The 22,965-nt window shown below is 39.1% G+C and overlaps 2 protein-coding genes across 8 annotated transcripts in view; one reads left to right on the forward strand and one right to left on the reverse strand.

Annotated features, from left to right (window-relative positions):
• Positions 1–5,206, reverse strand: part of taok3a (TAO kinase 3a) — a 74,706-nt gene extending 69,500 nt beyond the window's left edge. For 2 of the 6 annotated variants that reach the window (XM_036144104.1, XM_036144097.1), the window contains exon 1: positions 4,447–4,538. The gene's annotated coding sequence lies outside the window, so the exon portion shown is untranslated. Of the gene's footprint in view, positions 1–4,236; positions 4,257–4,446; positions 4,539–4,627; positions 4,788–4,953 lie in introns of those variants that run through there. The other 4 variants (XM_036144099.1, XM_036144100.1, XM_036144098.1 and 1 more) reach the window with 4 other exon arrangements.
• A 1,662-nt stretch (positions 5,207–6,868) lies between these two features.
• suds3 (SDS3 homolog, SIN3A corepressor complex component) lies at positions 6,869–22,721 on the forward strand. Of its 2 annotated transcripts, none has more exons than XM_012879313.3 (12): positions 6,869–7,073; positions 9,489–9,558; positions 9,687–9,742; positions 10,350–10,421; positions 12,471–12,490; positions 12,601–12,757; positions 15,799–15,894; positions 16,005–16,066; positions 16,187–16,208; positions 18,074–18,179; positions 18,990–19,074; positions 21,933–22,721. In XM_012879313.3, the coding sequence occupies exons 1-12, from the start codon at positions 6,962–6,964 to the stop codon at positions 22,029–22,031; spliced, it is 957 nt and encodes a 318-aa protein (XP_012734767.1). In that variant the 5' UTR covers positions 6,869–6,961; the 3' UTR covers positions 22,032–22,721. The 2 variants fall into 2 exon arrangements, with proteins under 2 accessions (XP_012734767.1, XP_012734774.1); XM_012879320.3 differs by lacking the exon at positions 6,869–7,073 and adding an exon at positions 8,530–8,666.
• The last annotated feature ends 244 nt before the right edge of the window (positions 22,722–22,965 follow it).

Consider the following 22,965-nt stretch of genomic DNA (forward strand, 5'->3'; position numbering starts at 1 on the left):
CAACAGGTTCTTTTGGATGAAAGACATTACAGTGATATATTTTCTGTTTCCTTTTGAAAGTTAAGTTTATATAATACCGCATATCTCAGACACAAAAATGTGTTAACGTATGACTCTAAATGCGGCAGGAGGATTATGGGAAATATCTGGCAGTGTTTTAGCAGAAAAAAGGGGATGGCTGCGTGAGGAATGGTTCGTAGATTCAGAGCAGCCACATGTCAGCACCCAAACGTTGTTGTCACCGGTTAAACAAGACAAAAACGTTAGAAGGCACATAGAACCTACAACATGACTTGAACCTGTTTAAACCCTAGAACTTCCTAATGTTTAAACTGTTTATCTGCTGGACCCCAACTCTAGCAGGTGTCCAGGTATCAGCATGTTCATAGATAGGAAGTCTCTTCTCTTTTCTATTTTAAGACTTCCATAAACTAGCAAATCAATTATCAAGAATAGACCAACAATTAGAGATTGCCAACAGTGCATTGTGTTTGTACACGTCCAGTTGAATGCCTCCTGAAGTCGAAGTTTTAACCAAGAATTCGGATTCGATACGACACAAAACTGCCTATTTGAACTAATATATGTTTGCATAACATTAAACCCATGGCAGACACAGAACTCAACAAGCTAATATGCCAATCTGATCTGACTTGGTCTGTACCTGCAGTCAGTAGTTTAAGTAGCTAGGGATTCTGGGTTGCATCAATGTGACATTATGGGTCGGTCCGAATTGTTCTAATTATGACTCCTAGCTCCTGTTCCTTGACCTTTAATGAGGTCAACAGTAAGAACTCTATTGTAGGTAGTAAAGGAGTTTTGGACTGCTGTGCTTATTTCGGACAGCCTTTAACTCTGACGTCATTAAGCGACGGAAACGTACATGGGTGACGAGTCAAATCCGGGTCTACAGCCTTCCAGAAAACAACTACAAAGTGTGCGCTCTCTTCTCTCCGGACATTTTTGTTAATTTCCGTGTGGTGCGCCCTCCATATATGTCATCTTACACAAAGGATTGTGGGATGCCTTACTTTAGCGCCAGTGAGGGACATCAGAAGTTCCCTATGCTAGATGAACTACGGTAGGAAGCATGCAGGCTCCTTTTCCTACCTCCTTCCTTACTAACTGTTTTATTTGGACAGCCCTTAACATGGCGACCACTGACACACTTCTACTTTGGCTAAAGAGTCCTTACCAATTAAACCTTTGTGGCTGCAGCCTTTGAATGTCTGCAGAGAGATATTAATATAGCCCTGGGAGAGAATAAACTCAATTTACCTGTGTTTTTGTGCTATATTGCTTACTATTTTGCTCATATTTTCACCTGGTCTATTTGAGGTCTCTGTATCTTATTGAGGATGAGGTTCACGCTCAGCTAAAAGTAACATTTTGTCTTTTCCGAGAGAGAACGAGTTGTGTCCACAGGCATTGAATGTTTTCTAGTTTCATTTTTTGTTTAGACTACAGGTGTTAGACTAAAAAATGTACAATGTTGTCTTAGTGCGTCTTATATATATATATATATATATATATATATATATATATATATATATATATATATATATATATATATATATATATATATATATATATATCAATTTTAAGTGTGCCTTATATGATGTCTCCACTTTAAAATGTAAAAAGCTGTTTTTCTCTCCCTAAATACATATTTTAACTATGTTAGCCTCTCCTCCAGAAAAGGTGGCCAACCTCACAATGACCACATTGTAGAAATAATAAACCTCTTATTTTATGCTTAATTACATACACAAAGTCATCTGGTCATTCAACAGGCTGGTCATTCAGGAACCTAATGTTACATATTTTCCCGATCAGTCAATGCACCATACATAAGCCCTGCAATGTCTGTTCGGTGTGGACATTTTTACTTTGACTCAGTTAGCTATTCTGAGTCTTATTGAAGTGGGTAGAATTAGGTGAGAGGTAAAATAAAAGGCGTAAGATGCATTTGGAAAGGAGATTGTATTTAAAAAAAAAAAGAAAGCCAAATCGGCTGTTCATTCAAGCAACCACAATAGATTGGATCACCAGATATCAGGAAGATGGACACATTACAGCAAAGTTGCTCTGGTTCCCCTAAATCATTCTGGTTTAAGAAAAGTTGGCCGCTTTTAGGAATTCTGCTAGTTAAAAAGCTTAAAGTTTCTCCAGGTAACACTGCTTCTACAGGTAGCGACTGCTTTTAGTACGGTAATGATGACTTTGCTAAGAAGCTGTAGGCGCAGCGTCCAAAATTAACTTCCTGATTCACCGGTCGGTAGATGTAAGAATCAACCGGCCAAGCATATTTTTTTACCGGCCAAAATATTCATTCTGACTGTCCCCTGTTAAATATCTCCACATAATCCCGCTACATAATAAGCCAGAGCTAAACTCTAGTTGTTAGCAAACGGACATGACGTAGTTGCTGCAGTTCTCGCGTCACATGTGCAAGTGTGACTGGAAAACATGACCTGCTTGGTGCAAACATTTGTTCGCCATGTGGCAGCTAGCCGACTGAAACTTCCTCGCCAAGCGGAAAATTTACTTGCATTTGGTGTCTGACGAGTGTTAATTTTGGACCCTGTGTGGACGCTTCGAAATATCAAATCAATAATTACGTATTCATTTAAAAAGAGTGAAATCCTGTTTGAGAGAAGCTAGTGTTACACAGCTTGCAAATGAATCTCTCTCACACACAGTGTGACGTTGCCTCTGGTCCTACTATAAAAAATGCCCTATCACAACACTAAGGCTCATCACTCATGTATAGTTACAATAAATTATCAAATGATTTAACAATAAAATATATTTCAGTCAATCAGAGCTTTCCCTTTCAAATATATTAAGATGTTTGTCCAAAATTGATCTTGGTGGAAATTTTTAAAAAACTGGGGAGTTTTATTGTGTTCAGGGATGCAAAAAAAGACGGCTCTGTAAATTTGGGCATGAAATCATGGTTTTCTTTTACTGTAACCATTTTACAAGGAGTTACGATTTCAATGTAACAAAAAAAAAAGTAAAAAGAAAAAGATTAGTTGCCATTTATAGATCTTAAATCTGATATCTTTACTTACGCTCAAAAAAAGAAAAAAGAAACCAGGCACAGAAACTCTCATATGTGTAGTTCTCCTCTAGATCATGTGTACCCCAGAGCACACTGACAAAAGTCACTTCTGCCAAACGATCAGAATGAGACAAACATTTATTTGCCAATTACACAGTCAAGATAAGTTGGGCAATGCATCACAAGTAAAGTGTCACTTTCTGTTCCAACTCTCAGGGGCATGGTTAAAAAGGTAGCTAGGAGACATGAAAGGACCCATATATAACTGCACACTCAAAGTCTTAACTAGTGCTAAACCTGCTAAGAAAAAACAGAAACCTCAAGAGGAAGAAGACAAAAAGAGAGAGAGAGAGAGAGAGAGAGAGAGAGAGAGAGAGATAACAATTTCCTGTGCGGGCTCAGGTAGCGCAGCATCACTTCCAGCCGAATACAGTGTATCCTGTTATGCGAAGAAAAAGCCTGTGAACTAAATTGAGTTTCAAATTCCTTAAACTATAAGCTGGAGAAAAATCTCTAAAAAAATAATAATAAAATCAATCTGAGTGGCGTGCAAGAGGGCGCAATGTCAAAGTGAAGGAGGATGGCGGTTCTTTTCTGTTGATTCCATGCCTTTAACTCTGACTGTGGGCAGGCTTCTTAAAATAAATCTTTACAAATGTCAGTTTAGCTCAGGGACGCGAGTCTGCTGCCTCTCTCTCTCTTACACACACACACACACACACACACACACACACACACACACACACACACACAAGAGATGACATCATGTTGGGTCAGATTGGGTTTTAGAGCTCAGCTTGCTATCTACATCTGCCATTTCCAGAGCATGGTGCGAGTCTAACCCTACAGTCAAAGCTGCAGCCAGGTGACGACGCCAGACAAAAAAAATTATTAGAAGTACGAAATAACAAATGACGTGCATTTTTATTTATTATTATTATTATTATTTTTTTTTTGTTATTATTGTCGCAGGCAACGAATGAAGCGTTTCCCCCTCGCTGTTTTAAGTGTTTAAAACGAGCATATATCCTGCTCCGTGAGTGCAGGGGGGGGGGGGGTGGTTTAAAAAACGCACCGGGACGAGGCCGGGGTCATGTTGTGGCGGCGGACGTCGCCGTCTCAAACAGCCATTGTGACTGCGCTTGGCGGTAGTAAAAAATCTCACTCACAACAAGGCAGGCTACAATGGAAGGTACCACGGTCGTTTCTGAGGTTCGCACGCGGACGGGCAGCGGATGACGGTGCTAAAAAACAAACAAAATGAAATCAAACACAAGAAGTTCACGCGACATCCATTCGCGTCGTCGCCTCGCAGCCCCCCCTCCTCGGGCTTTAACACTTCCACTACAACCTGTCACCCGTTGGCTCGGCGTACTCACCACCCCCCCTCCGAAAGGAGCAGACCAAAAAGCGTCTTCCTCTTGTCAGTTCTTGGAGTAAGGCATTCACATTTCCTCGTAGTTTTTTTTTTCCCCCTCCAACCCATACATACACAAGCAGGTGCAGGGAAGCGAGGATGAGCACTTCGCAATGACCGTTAAAAAAGACAAACCTACGCACTTTAAACATAGCGAGCTGATGCTGGCGTGTTGTGCGCGTTACCTCCTCGCCACCTCCGAAGGGGGGGAGAGAGACGTTCAAACAACAAGCCGAAGCAAAGCCAAAACCCAGGGTGATAACATCCGACTCCAGGACACTACTCGTTAAGATCCACTTTAAATAAATAAATATATATAAAAACAACCGCTCTGACATGTAGCCGCAGTAGCTTTTAGCCGCTGACACGAGAGGAAGTGTCAGCTCAGTTTTGAGAGCGCGAGGCTTTAGCGCAGGCTGGTAACTGACAAACGGTAACGACATCTAACGGGGTGGGAAAAGCCGCTCACCTTTTTTTGCCAAAGTCATCCCGGTTAAAAAAAAAAAAGAAGAGAAATGGAGGGGGAAAGGCGATGCGTACTTCAGGGGGTGTTTAGTCCGACTTTGAAGATATCGATGCGACTTCGCGAAGTGCTGTCAGTTGGTCTTGACTTCCTGAATGACGGAGCAGCGGGAGAGCCGAACAACCCCTCGTCGGTGTTTGACAGTTACTTTGACAGCAGGCGGAAATAAAGTTGCTCGCGGATGGAACCGCTGCAGGATGTGCACGTTCCAGCCTTTTGGGTTTCTTTCTGAGCACGCTCTTTTTTCTTTCTTTCTTTCTTTTTTTTTTACATTCATACATTATTATGACGACGAAATCAAACGCGAATATTTTAACGTTACAGTGACACTCCTGTAACAATAAGAGAAGATCAGTCCAAAAATAAAAAATAAAATAAAATAAAAAAAACGACCAATAAGCCTGTCACCTTATTTTCGTTGCAAATCATTAAAAATGCATGAACTGAGTCATAGCGATTTTGTTGCCACTCCAGCTAATGACAAGACCATACCCGATCCAATGCTGGCCCCTGGTGTTCTGATGCAGAAGTTGGTGGTCCCCATAACCGAAAAAACCGTTAGATTTAAGTAAGAATTGATTTAGATAAAGAATAAAACTATTTACAACACTGTTCAAAAGTACCTCTGATTGTTTTCAAACCTTAAATTAACCCACATAAAAGTTTGAGATAGTGTCGATTTTTAAAATAATTTATCTCAGTTTTCCAACAATGATTTGCTGTAGCAGTTCCTCATTTTCCCACTAAAATCTGTTATGACTTAAGGTGTTTGGACACAAATCTAGGCAAATGTATATGGATTTTATATATAAAAAAAACAACAACGTTTGGTAAAATTGTTTTGGTTCATACATTTGCAATGTACAATTTATGAAGACACCCTTAATAGTTCCAGGGTATCAAGTGGTATAAGTAAACAATCGGGCATCAAATTCAAAAACAAAATTGTAATAAGAGCTTCCTCTCCTTCATTTAGTATCTTCTTGTTTGAAAAACTGAAAATGTAATTCAGACTCAAATCTTAAAGGAAGTGATTGTTTTCTTGTTATATATATATATATATATATATATATATATATATATATATATATATATATATATATATATATATATAGACAGACAGACAGACAGACAGACAGACAGATAGATAGATAGATAGGTAGATAGATATAGATATGTGTGTATATATAGCCATCCATCCATTTTCTGATCCGCTTAATCCCTCATGGGGTCGCGGGGGTTGCTGGTGCCTATCTCCAGGGTTCACCGGGCGAGAAGCCTGGGAGTTATAATCACCTGGTTTCCCCAGATAGTAGTATTGAAACAAAATGTGCTTTCTTTTAAATTGCCTAAAAGTATATTGAACCTTTGTGTTGGTTTCAATTAGATGTGATCTAAGTAAGGCATGTTCTCTAAGTAATCAAAAAATAAAGTATAATCAAATATATGAAGCATGGTTGCAGCTAAACATGCAGTCCACAAACTTACACCAGTTTAAGTCCTCAAAAATTAATAAAAAAATAATAAAATTTACTCCACTAAAGTGTAAATAACCAAAATATCTACTTAAGTAAGATAACGAAGTATTTTTAATTAGTTATTGACACCTCTGGTCAGTTCCCATTTTCTAATACCAACACAGAGAGTATTTCGATCGTTTACAGACTGGTCAATTCCAATGTTCTTCAAACTATTTATTTTATTTATTTATTTTTGTCTCATACGTAGGTTGCTGTTAAACATGCTCTTTCTCATCTTGAATGAAATTTTTGAACAGAACAATCCTGCGTGTTTTTTTTTTTTTTTTTTTTTTTTTTTTTCAGGAATTGTCTACAGGCATAAACGTGGACAGCTCTGGCTACAGAGGTCCTACCAGTTGTAGGCGCAGTTTCAAGCAGCCTGCAAAACACAAACCGATTGTTTATTTCATGTTTGTTTACATCCAAACGGATAAATGGCTTCCGCTTTGATCTCTCCTATGGTGGACTATTACAACGACGAGGAGGAGATCGACAGCGTGGATGACGACGATGACCGGAGTTTCAGGGGAAGAGACTCCGAAGAAGGTAAACGTTTGAAGGAATCCTCAGCAGCACATTAACTGTCGGGCTCCGTCTACTCTTTGGAGAAGAAACGGAAAATGAGCGGTTGTTGCAGAAATGTAGCTATATACATATCTCCAGGCGGGCGTTTTAAAAAAATGTTTTTTTTATCCAACAATGCATGGCATGTTTTGGGTTCAATTGTGCCTTTAGTTTCGTTGCTAGAATCATCAATAGTAATTTGTTTGTACGCTAACTCGCTAGCATGTCGTCTCCAACTATAGTCTCCACCCATTTGATTATTAGCTAACAAAAAGTGGGTCGTTTCTTTGCTTGAAACTATTTTCTTTCCACCGCGCGTCTTTTATTTTAGACTCTATGGACTGAAAACATATTTAGGGCTTTAGACGACGAGCATTTATGCTATGTGTTACTTGTAACAGAATGTTAAGGTTATTTTATAGTGTACAAATGGTTAGCGGAAATAGTGTTATTTTACCTTTTTTTTTAGGTTAAAGTCCAAATATCGATATTAAACATAAGATATATGGAATAATGTGAATTTTTGTAAAATAAATAAAGCATCATGAAGGAATAGTAAAAAAAAAAAAAAAAAAAAAAATATATATATATATATATATATATATATATATATATATATATATATATATATATATATATATATATATATATATATCTCACACTTAAATCCAACAATAATGAGCAGACCAATGTTTTACACAGAAACTTCTCGTTTTATTTATTTATTTTTGGTTCCTTTTAATAAAAAATATATATATATATGTATGTCCTGCTGATCACCAGTCAGAGTTGATTTCAATCAAATGTCCGGTGCTTCATTGGGCATTAGTTTGGAATAAATGCTCTTTCCAGACTAACTTTGATGCCTGAGTTGCTGACGACCAGCACCCCCAGAACTGTAACACACATACAGTGTCGGTGGATGCGTTTATTAACTGAAAATAAGCTAATAAATCCTTTATTGTCCCATAATGGGGGAGTTCGGGCGTGACAGAGGTACAGACACAGTTACATGGCGGTAATTGTACGTTTTGTTGCATTTAATTAATTTGACATTGCCATTTGAACGGCTAACTAAATCGAAGCCATAACTTTGCAATATTTATTTCCAATTTTAGCACGCACCTTTTTTTATTAATACGATTAAAACGAACAATACATATATCCTTATTATTTTTCGTTTTAATTTCCACCAACGCTGTATTGATTGTAATTACTGCATCGCCCCATATGAAACTAATATATCAACGATCTAAATGTGATAAGAGAATGCAGCATTTTTTATTTTTTTTATTGCAGATTGGTAATTTTACGGGATTTTTTATTTTTCCCAAATAAACACATAACGCGTTGTGATCCTCATAATTCCCCCTGCACGGTAAACGGCGTTAATTAGCCAGCCACTGAGCTCGGTGACGTTGGCTGACAGGTTGGCCCTGCCTGCCTGCCTGCTGTGTCCACTGCTGTGCCCTTTTCACACTCCTCACTCAGACCAGACGGATTGCGGTGAATCTATAAAGGAAAGGCAGGGGGATTAAGGGGAAAAAAAAACCGAGGCGATGACAACACCACAAGGTTAGCCAGTCTCCCGACACTGACACCCGGACGAACAGCTTGGTGGTTCATTTTTTTTGTCCTGTTGTTTTGCTCCTTCTGGCGTGTTTCTGGCGTCCTTGTGAGCTACAGCCGGGTTACTCTCCGTAAAAGCAGACGGAGCTAACTTCAGCTAGCACATTAATGCTAACTGAAAACGAAACTTGCTGCGTCAGCTTAACTCTGCCCTTTTTTCCCCCCCATCCCCACTCTCTTTTGTTTCGTTTGTTTCTGTTTTTGAGATAAAAAATAAAAATAAAATAAGCCTAACCGATCTAATTCGACCCTTGGCTGTAAAACTTTGTGCTTCCCGGTTTGACACGTCGGTTAGCATCGGTAAACCGTGTTAGCGTTGTGTTTCAGAGAGTTACCGGTGGACTGACAGCGCCACCGAAATGAGCTGAGAAGTCATCCCATGCGGGGAAATGCTAAAAGTTTGACTGACTAAAACGCTTTTATTAACCCTGTCGTCTGACTTTTAAACCAACCGGAATGCGCTGCAGCATTTGTCCACATTCACTTTTATATTTGCAGAACTTTTACTGTTGTTATTTCACAAATCTAGACTTCTGATCTATCATTTAAACACGTAATGGGCGCGTAGAGGTGATCACCATTACCTCACTAGTGCCACGCACGTTGTTTGAACTGCATACAGCAGGTTTCTCTCCCCCCCCCCATCTGCCTGTCACCATAGCAAACATTTCTGATTGCTGGCAAAACTACTGACATGTGTGTTAAACTTTGATTCAGAGTGTTTGCTGATTTTCTTTTTAATTCAGTCCCTGTCATTCCTGTTTCCAGACACTGAAGATGCCAGTGAGACAGATCTTGCCAAACACGACGAGGAGGACTACGTCGAAATCAAGGAACAGTAAGTGATTTTTTAAAAAAAAAGACGCATAAAAGAACTATAAATGACCCGTTCTTGCTTTAGATTTTAATCGAAAGTTGCATTTTTTCCCCCTCGTATTGTGATATTTATTGTTAATTTCTTTGCAGAATGTACCAGGATAAATTAGCCTCGCTGAAACGACAGCTGCAGCAGCTACAAGAAGGTACTAAATAAGGTTTTTGATGAGTTGGATGATGCTTATAGTCTGTTAGAAATAATTAATTCCAAAATCAGAGTTAAATAAGTGGCAATTTTGTTGCGAAGCTAAAAAGAAAACCAACAGCTAGATTGATTTTAAAAAGTCTCTTTTGTTTTATGGACCCACGCTGTTTCTTAGCCGCTGATTGCTGTTTATAGTTCTGTAGCACCATTAGCGGCTTCCACAGAGCCCTTTGAGCTCAGACTGATGTGGACGGTGAAATCCTCCATCAAACGTTGCTGTCTGTGCATCAATATGTGGATTGAGTCGAGCATATGGTGTGGGTGGGTGGTGACTGAGTGTCACTGCCGTCACAACAGGGTTTATGGTGACGAATGTCCTAAACCTTCCAGCGTATCAGAAGACATTGCGAGAATTTTATATAATACTGGTTTAAAACGTTTTTCTAGGTTATGTTTTTATTGTTTCTTTCTGAAATCTAGGGTATATTATGTTTTGCACCTCAAAGTCACAAAACGGCATGTCTCATAGAATGAATTAGAAGAGTCAGTAAGACCAGAGCATATCCAAAAAGACCCAAGTTCTTGTTTTTTTTTTTTTATCCTTGCAGGTACCCTGCAGGAGTATCAGAAGAGGATGAAGAAGTTGGACCAGCAGTACAAAGAGAGGCTTCGAAATGCAGGCAAGAACATGCTGTGTGTTTTGGTTTAGATATAGTCATGTTGAGAGCAGGTTACTGTAAGTTTTGGAGTACCCCGCGCTGCGGTGGGTGCATTAACTGATTATCAGGCCGCAGATGAACCCGGCAGAATAGATGTCGAAGCAGAATGGGAGGAGTGTTCCTCTTAAAAGATGGGAAAGATGTTTACCGGTCAGACGTCATTACACCAGTAACCATTGGCTGAGTAAATGATGAAACAAAGTACCATATTTATCGGACTATAAAATGCACTTAAAATCCTTAAATTTTCTCAGAAATTGATGGTGCGCCTTATACTCTGGTGCATCTTATGTGATTTATATTAACATTCAACAGCAGATTAATAAGGAATTGGTAGTTAATGGCGACTGTAAGGACCAAACTCTCTCCCTGAGTGTTGAGACAATTGCTTTGGCAAACCTGCTGTGGGGCAGAAACCCCAAACAGATCCAGGGTAGAAAACAGTGAGATATCTACAACTGCTGTTTGGCCACTAACCTGGTGCATTATTAAAAATATGACATTGAAATTTCACCTCCCGGAGCAGAGCGTGAGCCGGAAATGCTGGCTCACACATTTAAGTTCACAGTGGAAAATGCATTTATTTTTTTTAAAATTGATCAGTGGTTATAGGAATCGATCTTTAAGAATTAATAAGAGAATTGACTCAGAATTGGAATTCTTTTATTTTATATAACACAGCCCTAATCAGTGTTTTAAAACAATCACTGATTCGTTTCCCAGCATGCTTAGAAACGTCTCTATTCTTAAAAGTCCTTACATTGCATATAGTACCTTTTTAATTGTGGGGGGAACATATTAGCTGGATAAACAACATTTTACAACATTTTGTGAAAGTGTAGATGTTTAGTAACTTCTAATAAAACAGTGTTATAGCATGGATATGAATGGATGTTTTTCAGTTTGAGTTGTTCTCCAGTGCTAATTCTAGCTAACTTAGCACTCAGAGGATTATAGCTTTCTACAAAATGCCTTCTGTCTATTACCGATAGTACCGCTATAGAAATGGTCTTGCTGAGACTCTCGTCTGTTATCCCTCTCATCTTTTGCCGATTGTTCAGAAACACAGACTGGCGGCCATCTTTGCTACATCAGTATGTAAATGATCACAATTCCTAATCGTGGCATTTGGTAGCTTTAGCATTTCAAGTGTCATGCACTCGTATCTTGCACGGCAGTAATATATTTGGTCAGTTAAATGAAATGTTACTGCCCGCATTTGATTTAGATTATAGTAGCTGAAATCAACAGTGGTTAAAGCGTGGGTCAGTCCCAATATTCACGTGTTTTCCTAAAAGCATGCAGTTTTATCAATGAAGAAAAATTACAACAGCCAAGGTTTATTTAAGGCATGTTGTGTTTGAAAAGCAGACAGGCGGAGACTATATAACAAACGTGCATAGATATATCTGTCAACACACTGAATATACTTTTTTGGCTGTATCTTGTTTGTTTTTAGGTCAGAAATCAGTTATGATCCAACATATTAAATTGGAATTCATACAATCTGGACAAACAGGCCACCGTATTTATAATTTCAGTAAAAGGATTTTTTGCATTTGCATGAAAAGTGTTTTGATTTTTGTTCCAGAAAAGAGGTGACATGCATTGTTTTTGGTTTTTCTTCCTTCCAAAACCTTTAACAGAAAGTAAGCTAATGATGGAAATGTAGCCTCAGCAGACCCTAAAGACTATTTTTGCACGCTCAAGCATCTCAGGAAATGTGTGGCCATCATGGTAACATGTGGTAACAATAAATATTGTTAATTCTTAAAATGTAGTAACACCACCTACTGGAAACCTATTGCCTAGTTTTCATTATCTGGCTGATGGAAATGAAATCAGGGGCCTTTCAAAGGATTGCTTATAAATTCTCTTTGATGGAAATTAATATTAATATTTCACAACATGAGAAGAAAACAAACCATACAGTCCACAGAGCTTTCAGCCTGAGAGTGTACTGGGGATTGAGATTAAGTAATGATTTATTTATTTATTTTTCCTTTGCAGAATTGTTTTTTCATCTTGAGGTAAGCATGTTTGATCAAACCTAATAGATGTTGTGTATGTCTTTTTCTTTTTCTTAAAAAAAATTGCAATTCAAAGGCAAACATGGTTACTGTCGGTGTAATTTCTGCAGACGGAACAGGTGGAGAGGAACTACATTAAAGAGAAGAAGGCAGCGGTGAAGGAGTTTGATGATAAAAAGGTTGAACTGAAGGAAAACCTAATCGCAGAGCTGGAGGAAAAGAAAAAGATGATTGAGAATGAGAAGTTAACAATGGAGCTAACGGGTGGTAAGTAAACATGAATTTGACTCTTCATCAAGGATTTGATCAGCAGAAGAGAATAAAATGGGATGAAAAATAGTTTGGTATAAGAACTTTCTGGGTTTAGACCACAATATTAAGTAAAATTAACAAAAAAAAAACAAGTGAGGTTCTGATTTTGGGCCTTTCTGTAATGGTTGTTTGGGGGTAAGGAGAGTTTTTTTTTTTATACACAATAATTAAATAATTGCAATTTCCTCAAATACTTTCCAATGTCAACAAGTTGTTTTGCTGTTCAAACAATGAATCTGTTGCGATATATGAAGAGGCAACCAGAAGAACTGATTATTTTTTTAAGCCGTTTATGATTTTAGAATAATGGTAACAAATAATGGTCTAACATTTTATATAATTTCACTGTAAACATAAGATGTCAGGGAATTGTCACCCTGCTTGAAGAAAGTAACTTCAAGAAATCTGTCTGCAAATCAGAAAAGTTGGAGGCATCAAACTCTTTCTCAGTTCCTTCGTCTTGGAGGAAAAAAAAAACTGAGTGAAGTCTGACTTCTGGCATTCTTTTGCCTGGTTTTAACTTTGCAGCTTATCTGGTTCTGGAGGAGGCATGTTTCAGTTTTCTTCACTTTGACCATTCTTAAGAACATTACAGCTTGTACTTTTGAACACTGCTGGTTAAATGACATCCTGCATGTTTCTGGTTGCACCCCAGTCAGCATTTATTAGCCCGATTCATGGCAGCCGGCAGCCATCTTGACTTAAATGAGAAGGGAGAACGCAGGTGTGTTCCCAGGGGTTGCATTCCATTTAGATGAAGTTCTGCTTTTGCACTTATTCTAACAACCAGCATGCACAGACGCAGAAGTGGAATGCAGCCTTTGCTTTTACACTGGTGTTTCCAACAAGTCAAGTTGGCTGCCGTTAGATAGACTTCCTGTGCGTTTGCCATGTATTTTATGCATTACTCTGATTTCTGCAAGTTCTAGCTAGTTACATTTTAACAGGGTCTAAAACTTTTTCAAGACATCATGTTTTAAATTCAGGACAAACTTCATTAAAAAAAACGTTCATAACGCCTTAAGTAAATGAATCATAATTTTTACCTTTTTAAAGGAGCTATAAGTAAGATATATTTACTGTAAAATCAACCTAAATCATTCTAATTTTTCACCTGGGATGGAAGTAACATTTCCTGTAAACAATCGGTCCTCTCCATCAACAAAGTCTTAGTCACGTTTTTCTATCCTTTTCAAACCTAGAAGTACGGTCTGGACTGACTTTGGTTCAGTGTGTAGCCCGTGTTTACTTCCTGGTTCCTGAGCCAATCATATGAGAGTTCCCAGGGTTCCCAAAACAGAGCGCAGCATTTGGCATTTTATCTTTGCAAAAGAGCAGCAGCCTGCGGACATGGAAGCCAGCAAACGAAGCGGACCAGAAATAGGACAGAATATAACATCATAGACCTGTCCTGTGGAAGTAAAAATTAACAAAACCAGCACACCGTTTAAAATATCATATTAGATTGTTGTGATTGGCAAGCTGTTGTACCGATTTGAGCCACAAGGTGTCAGTATTACTTATCGCTTTTTTTAAATGTGCGTTTTAAGGTTCTTCCTTGTAATGGCAGCGTTTTTACACCTACTAACCTTTTAAAGCAAACACACTATTTGACACAAGGCATGGACTTGTATGAGATTCTTACTGTATGATAACTTTTGGTTAAAAAAACAAAGTTTTTATTAGCTGATTAATGAGTTGGAGTGTCTACTCCAGTGAAACCAGCACTCAACAGGTAAATAAACATGCTGCTTGTAAGTTTCTGGACAGGGAATATTTCCAAACAGGTTAAATTTGTCTTTCTTGTAACCAAATAAGAAAAAAAGTATAAGTTCTGTAAGCCAATTGAGCTCAGCAACTGGTGGGGAGGGGCAGCACAGCAGTGTTGCTTCCTGCAGACTGACAAAACTCTGATCTGCAGCATTCACTGATAGGACTTAAAACTGTAGGAACGGTATGACAGAAAATTCTACTAGTTCTGAAACCGTAGCTTGGTAAAACATTGGTGTACTTTGTTCCAAGTAACCAACATCTTGCTTAAACTCATATCATTTCTCACTACTAACACGTTAAAGTGTCCTGTTTTCTAATTTAAACAAGTGTTTGAAAAATAATATGCATCATACACTGCTGCTGTTGGCCTTTTTTAAAAAGTTTCTTAACTATTATTGATGAACGGGGGTATCAACTATCAAAATCTGTATTTATTTATTTATTTTTGTTCAATCAAACCTTGTTAAATAAACACTATTGCCTGACGAAAGAGGTTGTAATGGACAACATAACAAGATCAGTTGATTTTGATTCCCTAAACAAATTGCATTAACACTAGCATTACCAGGGTCTGTTTCAAGGAAGGTTGTATGTCTGGTGAGAAATTCCCTTTAAACAAAACAGCTTTTCTGGTCGTTTAGTTGCAGCTTAAAAGCACCAGAATTTCTCAGCCATGACACCGGCGCACAGAACAAATGAAAGTCGCCCGCTCATTTCTCTGAAAAGTGACGATCGTGGAAAGCAAAAAGCCAAACAAATGTAATTTAAGCTCCAGTATGAAAAACTTGGGACTGTTAAAGCCTTTAAGGCCTGAAAGGAGAAGAGATGAAAGGATTAAATTTGGGGCTTTTTAGGACCGTAAGACCCCGCATACACCGTGTTTATGCACCCAGCGTCACACACGGTAGCTGCTCCCAGCAAATGGGTTTAGACTTCTTAGGTTCAGTAAATGTCATATTCCTTTAACTTGTTTTTATTTAGTAATAAAGATGGGAAATAACATGTTTTTAAAAATAGATTGTGAAGAAATGAGGTCAGGCTCCTCCATATTATCCAAAATAGATGGAATTGAATAGGAACTGAAATCTCGTTTGGAGTCCTTTGCATTGAGGAAGTCAGAACGGATGCAATCAGCATATAAAAATTAGATAAGGTTGTGGTTTAAAATGTATTATAATGATGATGATAATACTATAGCATCCCGTTGTATTTGTCGTTGACAGACTCGATGGAGGTAAAACCAATCATGACCAGGAAGCTGAGGAGACGGCCCAATGATCCGGTCCCAATACCAGACAAGAGAAGAAAACCTGCACCAGATATCCTTTCACATGAACTTTGTAGAATGAGCTACCCTCGGTTTTAGATTGACGCTTACAACGGCTTTGTTTCGCTTTGTCTTCAAAGTGTCTACCTTGACTCTTCAAACCTCAGCTAAATTATTTATTAACAGACGAGCAGATAATGGAAGACCTAAGAACACTTAATAAGGTTGGTGCTTCTGTTTTCTTTTTCACAATGTTGGAACAAACCTCTGTCTAATTTTCAGTTTGTAAAACTTGTTTTAAATATTTTCACTTCTTCTTTTCTTTGTTTTTTTTTTTTTTACAGCTAAAGTCACCAAAACGACCAGGTACGTCGGAGCTCACCTTCAATGGCTGCTATTAGTTGTAAAGGCTTCACAACTGCTTGTGCCTTAGGGATATACAGCGCCGTGAAAAACATTTGCCCCTTAATGCTTGGTTGCCACGGGAAGATTTAAAAATTGTCGGCAGATTTTCAAAACCTACGAGGCCGGAGGTTTTGGAAAAAGCAACAACAACCGTAGTAGAACAGGTTTGCAGAGGGTCGGACAGGAAACCTCATGAAACCTCTCGAGGTCAAACGTGAGTTCATAAATAAACATGGCTGACGAGGATGAACAATGGTGGTAGTTTGTGAACCAATTAACAGAGAAAACATAAAAAGAAAAGCCGTTGGTTAAAGGAGTGGTGACGGTGGCAACGGGGGCTCTACATTTGCTACACTGTGACATGGACGGGAGCATATATACCGTATTTTTCGGACTATAAGGCGCACTTAAAATCCTTAAATCTTCTTAAAGGTTGATGGTGCGGATTATAATCCGGTGCGCCTTAAATATGATTGTCGTTGTACTTACTGAACGATTTTTATGTGGTACAATGCGCTCAAAAATCTGTTAAAATGTGTAAGTATGACTGGTTAGCAATGAAGCCGCTCCACTCAATGGATATTAGCAGCATTACGGTACACTGTGTCACTATGTGATCGTACCCCTGAGGTGTCTACAAGACTGCCTGACTGTAATGTCTAAACTAGAAGTGCATTCATGTAAGGAGTGCGTGCTAGCAACAATAAACCTAGTAAATTAATTCAATATGAAAGTTACATTTATTTTGGCTTTATGTTAGAAACAGGACAGTGTAGTCCAGCTACTCTGTCCTCCTGACAGACACGGATAGAGAGCTGTGGACGTGAAGGGGCGGAGTAATATTACACATTTGGGAAGAATATTTAGTGCGCCTTAAATGTGGACATAGACGCGTTATTTCACTGTGCACCTTATAATCCAGTGCAATTTATGGTCTGAAATATACGGCAGATTTCAGAGTTAATTTAAAATTTTAGTCTTTACTTTTCCGGACATTTGTGGTCAAACCACCGTCTACATCTCTGCCCTTCTAGAGCCCTACAGCTCTTCTCACGGTCTGATGTGAGATTATTGATTATTGTAAAGCACTTTGTGCTATATAAATAATAAAAAATGTACTTAAACTGACCATGCATTATTATATACCTGCCTTGGGAACATTTCATGCCTGCTTTGACAACAGATGATGTGAAGTATTTCTCTATCTCTACTATAAGGATGTGTTGTGGTTTCACTCCATCGCATCAGTTCCCTTAGCAGGAGTTATTTTCTTTTGTTCAGGGATGATTATTTCCTCATAGTTTAAAAGGGTCAACTAACCAAAATGGGGAACACACCCTCAATAAATGAAAATATGGTGCAGTGCAAAGTCCACAGAGAACAGTATTCAGGTCTGTTAAGTTATACGTGAGATTTGAGCTGTATTGATTTCCGCAGTTCATCAAAAATACTCGACCACAAAGAGAAATAATATAGTGTTTTGGATTGGTTGGTTTCCAGGGATGAAATGGAAGCAGGAATGGTTTAAACGTGGGTACGGAATAAATTGGCCGTTTGACCTATGAATAATTTAAGGGTCAGAGAACGCACACTCTTGGATTAAGGCAGTTTCATTTTTATCCTGGCTTTAAAACCAAGCCAGTAAAAGAGCTCATTATGGCTTCATTATTGCGGCTGATGGGCTTCACTTCCGCTCAAACACGTCTTAGGGCCGTAGACAGTCTTGGAACAACTCTGCCAAACCTGGAAAAACAATCTAGCTGTTCATATAAATGACTTTTGCATGTGTTGGTGATGTTGCTGGCTGTGTCTGTCTCCCTGTTCAGTGTCTCCCTCATCTCCTGAGCACGTGCCCTCGGCTCCCATGGAGAACCCCTCACAGCGTTACGAGGCCCGCATCGAAGAGGGGAAACTGTACTACGATAAAAGATGGTGAGTTTTTCGATCTGCTTATCAAAAAGGTAAGATTGTGATTCTCTGTGGCGCAGTCTTAAGTTGCACGGCCACTAGATGGCCCCGTTGCTACATGTTTTAGATTGCTTTGGTCTTCCACACGCTTCGTCAGCTGTGAACAGCGTCAGGTTTTACTGACTGTGCAGCAATCCTTGAGTCACGTACGAACGTGAAAAGTCTCCGCTTGGGGAATTTGTCCGCATAGGGACGGGTGTTGCGTTCTGCTTTGACTCGTATGTAAAGATAATAAAGAACCTCTGAGCGGGCACAGCCTTGACACCCTCCTGTTTGAGAGCGGACGTCTGAATCGGAGAAGTCCGGCCATCTTTTCCTTTCAAAGGGGGAAGAAGATGATAGAATTCACTGCTATTAGCTGCTGGCGTCGACGGGGAGAGTGGAGAGGAGCAAGGTGTGAGGTGCGTGCTGCATTCCTTTTGAAGGCAAAGTCTCATTTATTCCTGGCTAAAGAAGACGTGGAAACCAGGAAGCCGTCGCAAAGTGCCACAGGGAGATGCGTGCGTCATTATTCTTCAGTAGGCTCTTAATGATCAAATATTCTCAGCGCCAATCTATTCTTCTTGCTTCATCCTTTGACAGTTAGGAGCCTTTGGAAAAAATAAATAAAAAAATACCAAGACTTTTTGTTTGGAGGTTTGAATCCAATTATCTACTTGGTGCCATCTTAGGACAAACGTGGTTTATTCAGCTCAGTGAAACTACCTTTGCAGCTCACTCTGTGCTATGAATGTGACGCATTGATACAGTTTTTTTTTTTTTTCATGGTGACAGGTACCATAAGAGTCAAGCCATTTACCTGGAGTCAAAGGACAACACAAAGATTAGCTGTGTCATCAGCTCAGTTGGGAACAATGAGGTAAGGTTCAGTTTCTGAGTGTCATTAACTCCTTGCTGGCCCCCAGGATTCGACTAAAGCCGGTTACCCTGTGATCATTAAAATCTGTGTAGTACCAGAAGGATTCATCAACCTTAATGTTGCACATAGCAGTCAATACCATTTACTTGATTAGCCTCGCTCACCGAGTGGTTTGGCTGTGATTTAGTTCAGATGCTCAGTGAAGAAATTGCTAATCTTGTGTATTAGAGGTTCCTTGGTCTTCAGCAGCGGATGAAATGCTCTGTAAGCTCTTCTTTATGACTAAATGAAGCTGTAGGTCCTAAAAGAAGGGAGAAGACTTCAACTCCAGGCCAACCTTAGTTGTAAAATGTTAACAATGATTTGATGGTAATTAACCTCCTGGCTGATTAGATGAACTGGTTCCTTTGCTTAAAAGAGCATTGCACGTGTTTTAAAGGTTAAATGTTATATTTCTTTTCCATACACGGCCTTATAATCACCTGACGTGTAATTCGGGTCGTATTCTCTGGGTGCGTACGTCAGCGTGACACGCGGCACGCTCTTGTTCACCTGGCTACTTTGTTGAGTCTCCGCTGCTATTGACGGTGAGAGAATACAGCGACTTGTTTTTTAAAGGTGGATCCCAAAAGACGAGCCGCAAGCGCACCTGAAAACCCATCAGACTCCACAGAAGAGTAAGAAAATGAAACTTTTATCTTGTGCGACGAAAAGGGCTAAGTTGAGTCTGATCAGCTCTTCGTATTCCTCCTTCAGACCTATTGTCATGGCAAAAAAAAAAAAGTACAGCCACAGTCATTTCTAAGGTTTTGCACATCATACGTTCATGCATACAAACAACAGAATTGACTCAGTAATTATTTTCAAAGTTATGATGAAGCCACAATGGCAAAGCTTTGTGTAAACACAATGATTCTGCTTGCAGAACCAACATTAGCAGCAATAACTGGAAGTACTCGCTTTGACCCAGCCTCTCCTATTGTTCTGGGGAGGTTTGGTCCGTTTGTTTTTTTTTTTTTTTGTTTTTTTTTTTACGACTGAGCTTTATTGCTTGTATGACCCAGTTTTGGCCAAACTTCAGCTGTCGGACAGATGGCGTGACTTTGAATCCAGAACACCTCGGTATGCAGTGAAGTTCATGGCCCATTTAATGACTGCGAAGTTATCATAGATGAGTGGCTGCATAACCAGCCCGAATCACCCCCCCCCCCCCCCCCCCCCTGCTGTTCTTGCTGTGTTAGGACCAAGCATCGTTACTTTGATGTCATCTCTCCTGAATTGTTGGCGGTTAATTTGGACGAAAATTAGCAAATCAAAGTCAGGCTGTCATGTTCTACTGAACCCTCCTCACCACGGGCTCCATTTACGCCAGGTCCACTCCACTCAGCCCCCCCGTTTTTTTATTTTTTATAACCTGCTTCCAAACTTGATACTATTCAGTAACAGCAGAGGTGTGGCTTAAAGCCTACTAGTGGAGCCGTTTGGAGCTCTTCTCTTCTTAAGAAGAGAAGAGCCTTTTTCCTGGAAGCCATTTGAAGCGACTCATGCTTGTCCAGTCTTTTTTCTGATTGCTTTAACATTGAACATGCTGATTAACTTGTTTTTATTTGCAATGCCTTTGAACATTACAACCGCCTTACATGCTTTCCTCTTTACGTGTTTACCCGAGTAAAGTCGTCTCCTCCATGATGTTGTATTTAACCGGGATCTGTGTTCTACATACCAACATATCCTAAACGGCAGCTTTAGGATATGCTGTTTGATTAGCGACATCTGACCAAGAGTTTCCCTCTTAAAGCGAAGTATCAAAACTTGACTTGGGATATGTTCACACTGAAGGTCTTGATGCTCAATTCGATTTTTTTTTATTTTTTTTATTTTTTGCTGAAATCAGATTTTTTCGAGTTGGCTGTTCATACCACTGTATGCGGCCATCATCAGACTTCTGTCTGAATGGTCCAAGACCTCAAAGCTACCCACATGCAACGATAAGAGATGGAGACGTCACAGAACAGGTCACTGTTTACGGAAGTAATGGTGAACGTAAATGTTTCTAGAAGTGTTCAATAAAGTTTTGTTAAAAAAAACTCAAAATGAAAAAAAAAAAAAAATGCTGATACCGGCCAGCGTCTCTCCTTGTTATTAGAAAGCTGTTGAGTAATAGGACGATATGAAGACCACAGTTAGACCAAGTAAGGCAAGAAGGAAGCAGCATGGCTATTAACAACGGTCGCTAACTGCTACTGTGTGGGGATGTTTTAGTGAGAGACGGGGGAGTGGCGTAAAAGATGGATAAAATGCGACATGATCGTTCAGACTGCAGACGCTTTGAAAAAAATCCAATATGTATCCAAATTAGTATCACATCTGGAAGTGGCACAGATCAGATTTGTTTGGGGGTTGAACAGATCGGAAAAAGACAGATGTGGGTCGCATTCCCTGCAGTGCAAACGTAGCCTTTGTTTATCCCATGACTGTACAAATTACTATGTTTTAGCTTTGTTATATGTTTTAGTAACTAATGAAATGTTGTTTTTAAACTCTCAAGGTAAATGTTGAATCTTTACGACTTTGAAAAAAACATTTGTTTTAATATATAAAACCTGAAAGGAAATGGGCTAATTTCCAACTTTACCATAATCGTAAACCAGGTCTGGTGGCATAGCACTGAAGCAATGAAATTCAGCTTACTTTGAATTCAATAGCAGCTAAACCTTACATGACGCATAATTACTCTTCCCATGTGGATGCATTGTATTTGTTTTCACGCAAGTATTTGCAAATTCCACAATATCTGTGTATCCTTAGAGGTCATAACACTCATAAATTTAAACTCTTCTTCTGTGTCGGTCGTCCAGATTTGGGTGAGGAAGACGAGCGACAGTACGAAGATGCGGATCTACCTCGGACAGCTGCAGAGAGGAACATTTGTCATCCGTCGACGGTCTGCTGCGTGAAACGTTGCCCTGCTCGGCTCCGCCCCACCCAACCCCATCTGTTCATTTATCCGTTCAGCCATTTAACCACCAATCACTTATTAATCCATTGTTGGTGCATTTCGGTTTTAACATGAGGCCTTTTTATTTGGATTCAACATTTTCATACGCACTACCCCCTGTTTGTCAGCCCTGTTGATTTTCAGCTCAGCTTCTCCCCCCCCACATCAACCACATGCAGGTGGTCGTTAAAAACACAGTATCCAACACTATTGTCACTATGCACCATGTTTTTTTTTTTTTTTTTTTTTTTTTTTTTTTTACACAAAGCAGGCTCATTTCCAGTTAAATAACATTTTCTAAAAAGGCAGGCCCTTGTTTGTCAGCTATATCTGTTGTGTTAAATTTAACAGATAAAGCTCATGTTGGGGCTCCATCTGAAATTAGTCATTTTCAAGTACGTCCCTGTTGGAACAGTAAACAAAAACTCCTCCTTTTACAGATACCTTCAGTATGAACAACATGTTACATTACCATGTAAATTGAACCTTTTGTATGTTTCTTGTAAAAAAAAAGTAATTTGGTTGATTGTCATTTCATGCCTTCCTTCTCCATGTGTAAACAGTCTGAAATGGCTCAGCTCTGTGGACATGTGGAGTTCTGTTGCTTGACTTTTTTCATTTTATTAAAAATGTTTTGGCTTTTTATTAATTTTAAGTCTCTGATGTATTAATTATGCAGTAATTGTTAACACTTTTCAAAATGAGCAGCACTTTAAAAAAGAAACGTAGACATGAGGACTGCCGCGGGCTAACATATATTTTGTGGTTGGAGATGTACACAGTGACTGGCCACCAATGGGTAATCCTTATCTTCGACATAGTAAATCGGCCAATCACAGTGCAACAATTTATATATTTTATTTTTTTTATTTTTAGGTGGCTAGATCTGGTAA

This window comes from Fundulus heteroclitus, chromosome 12 (assembly GCF_011125445.2).
Source record: "Fundulus heteroclitus isolate FHET01 chromosome 12, MU-UCD_Fhet_4.1, whole genome shotgun sequence".
NCBI classification, from domain to species: domain Eukaryota; kingdom Metazoa; phylum Chordata; class Actinopteri; order Cyprinodontiformes; family Fundulidae; genus Fundulus; species Fundulus heteroclitus.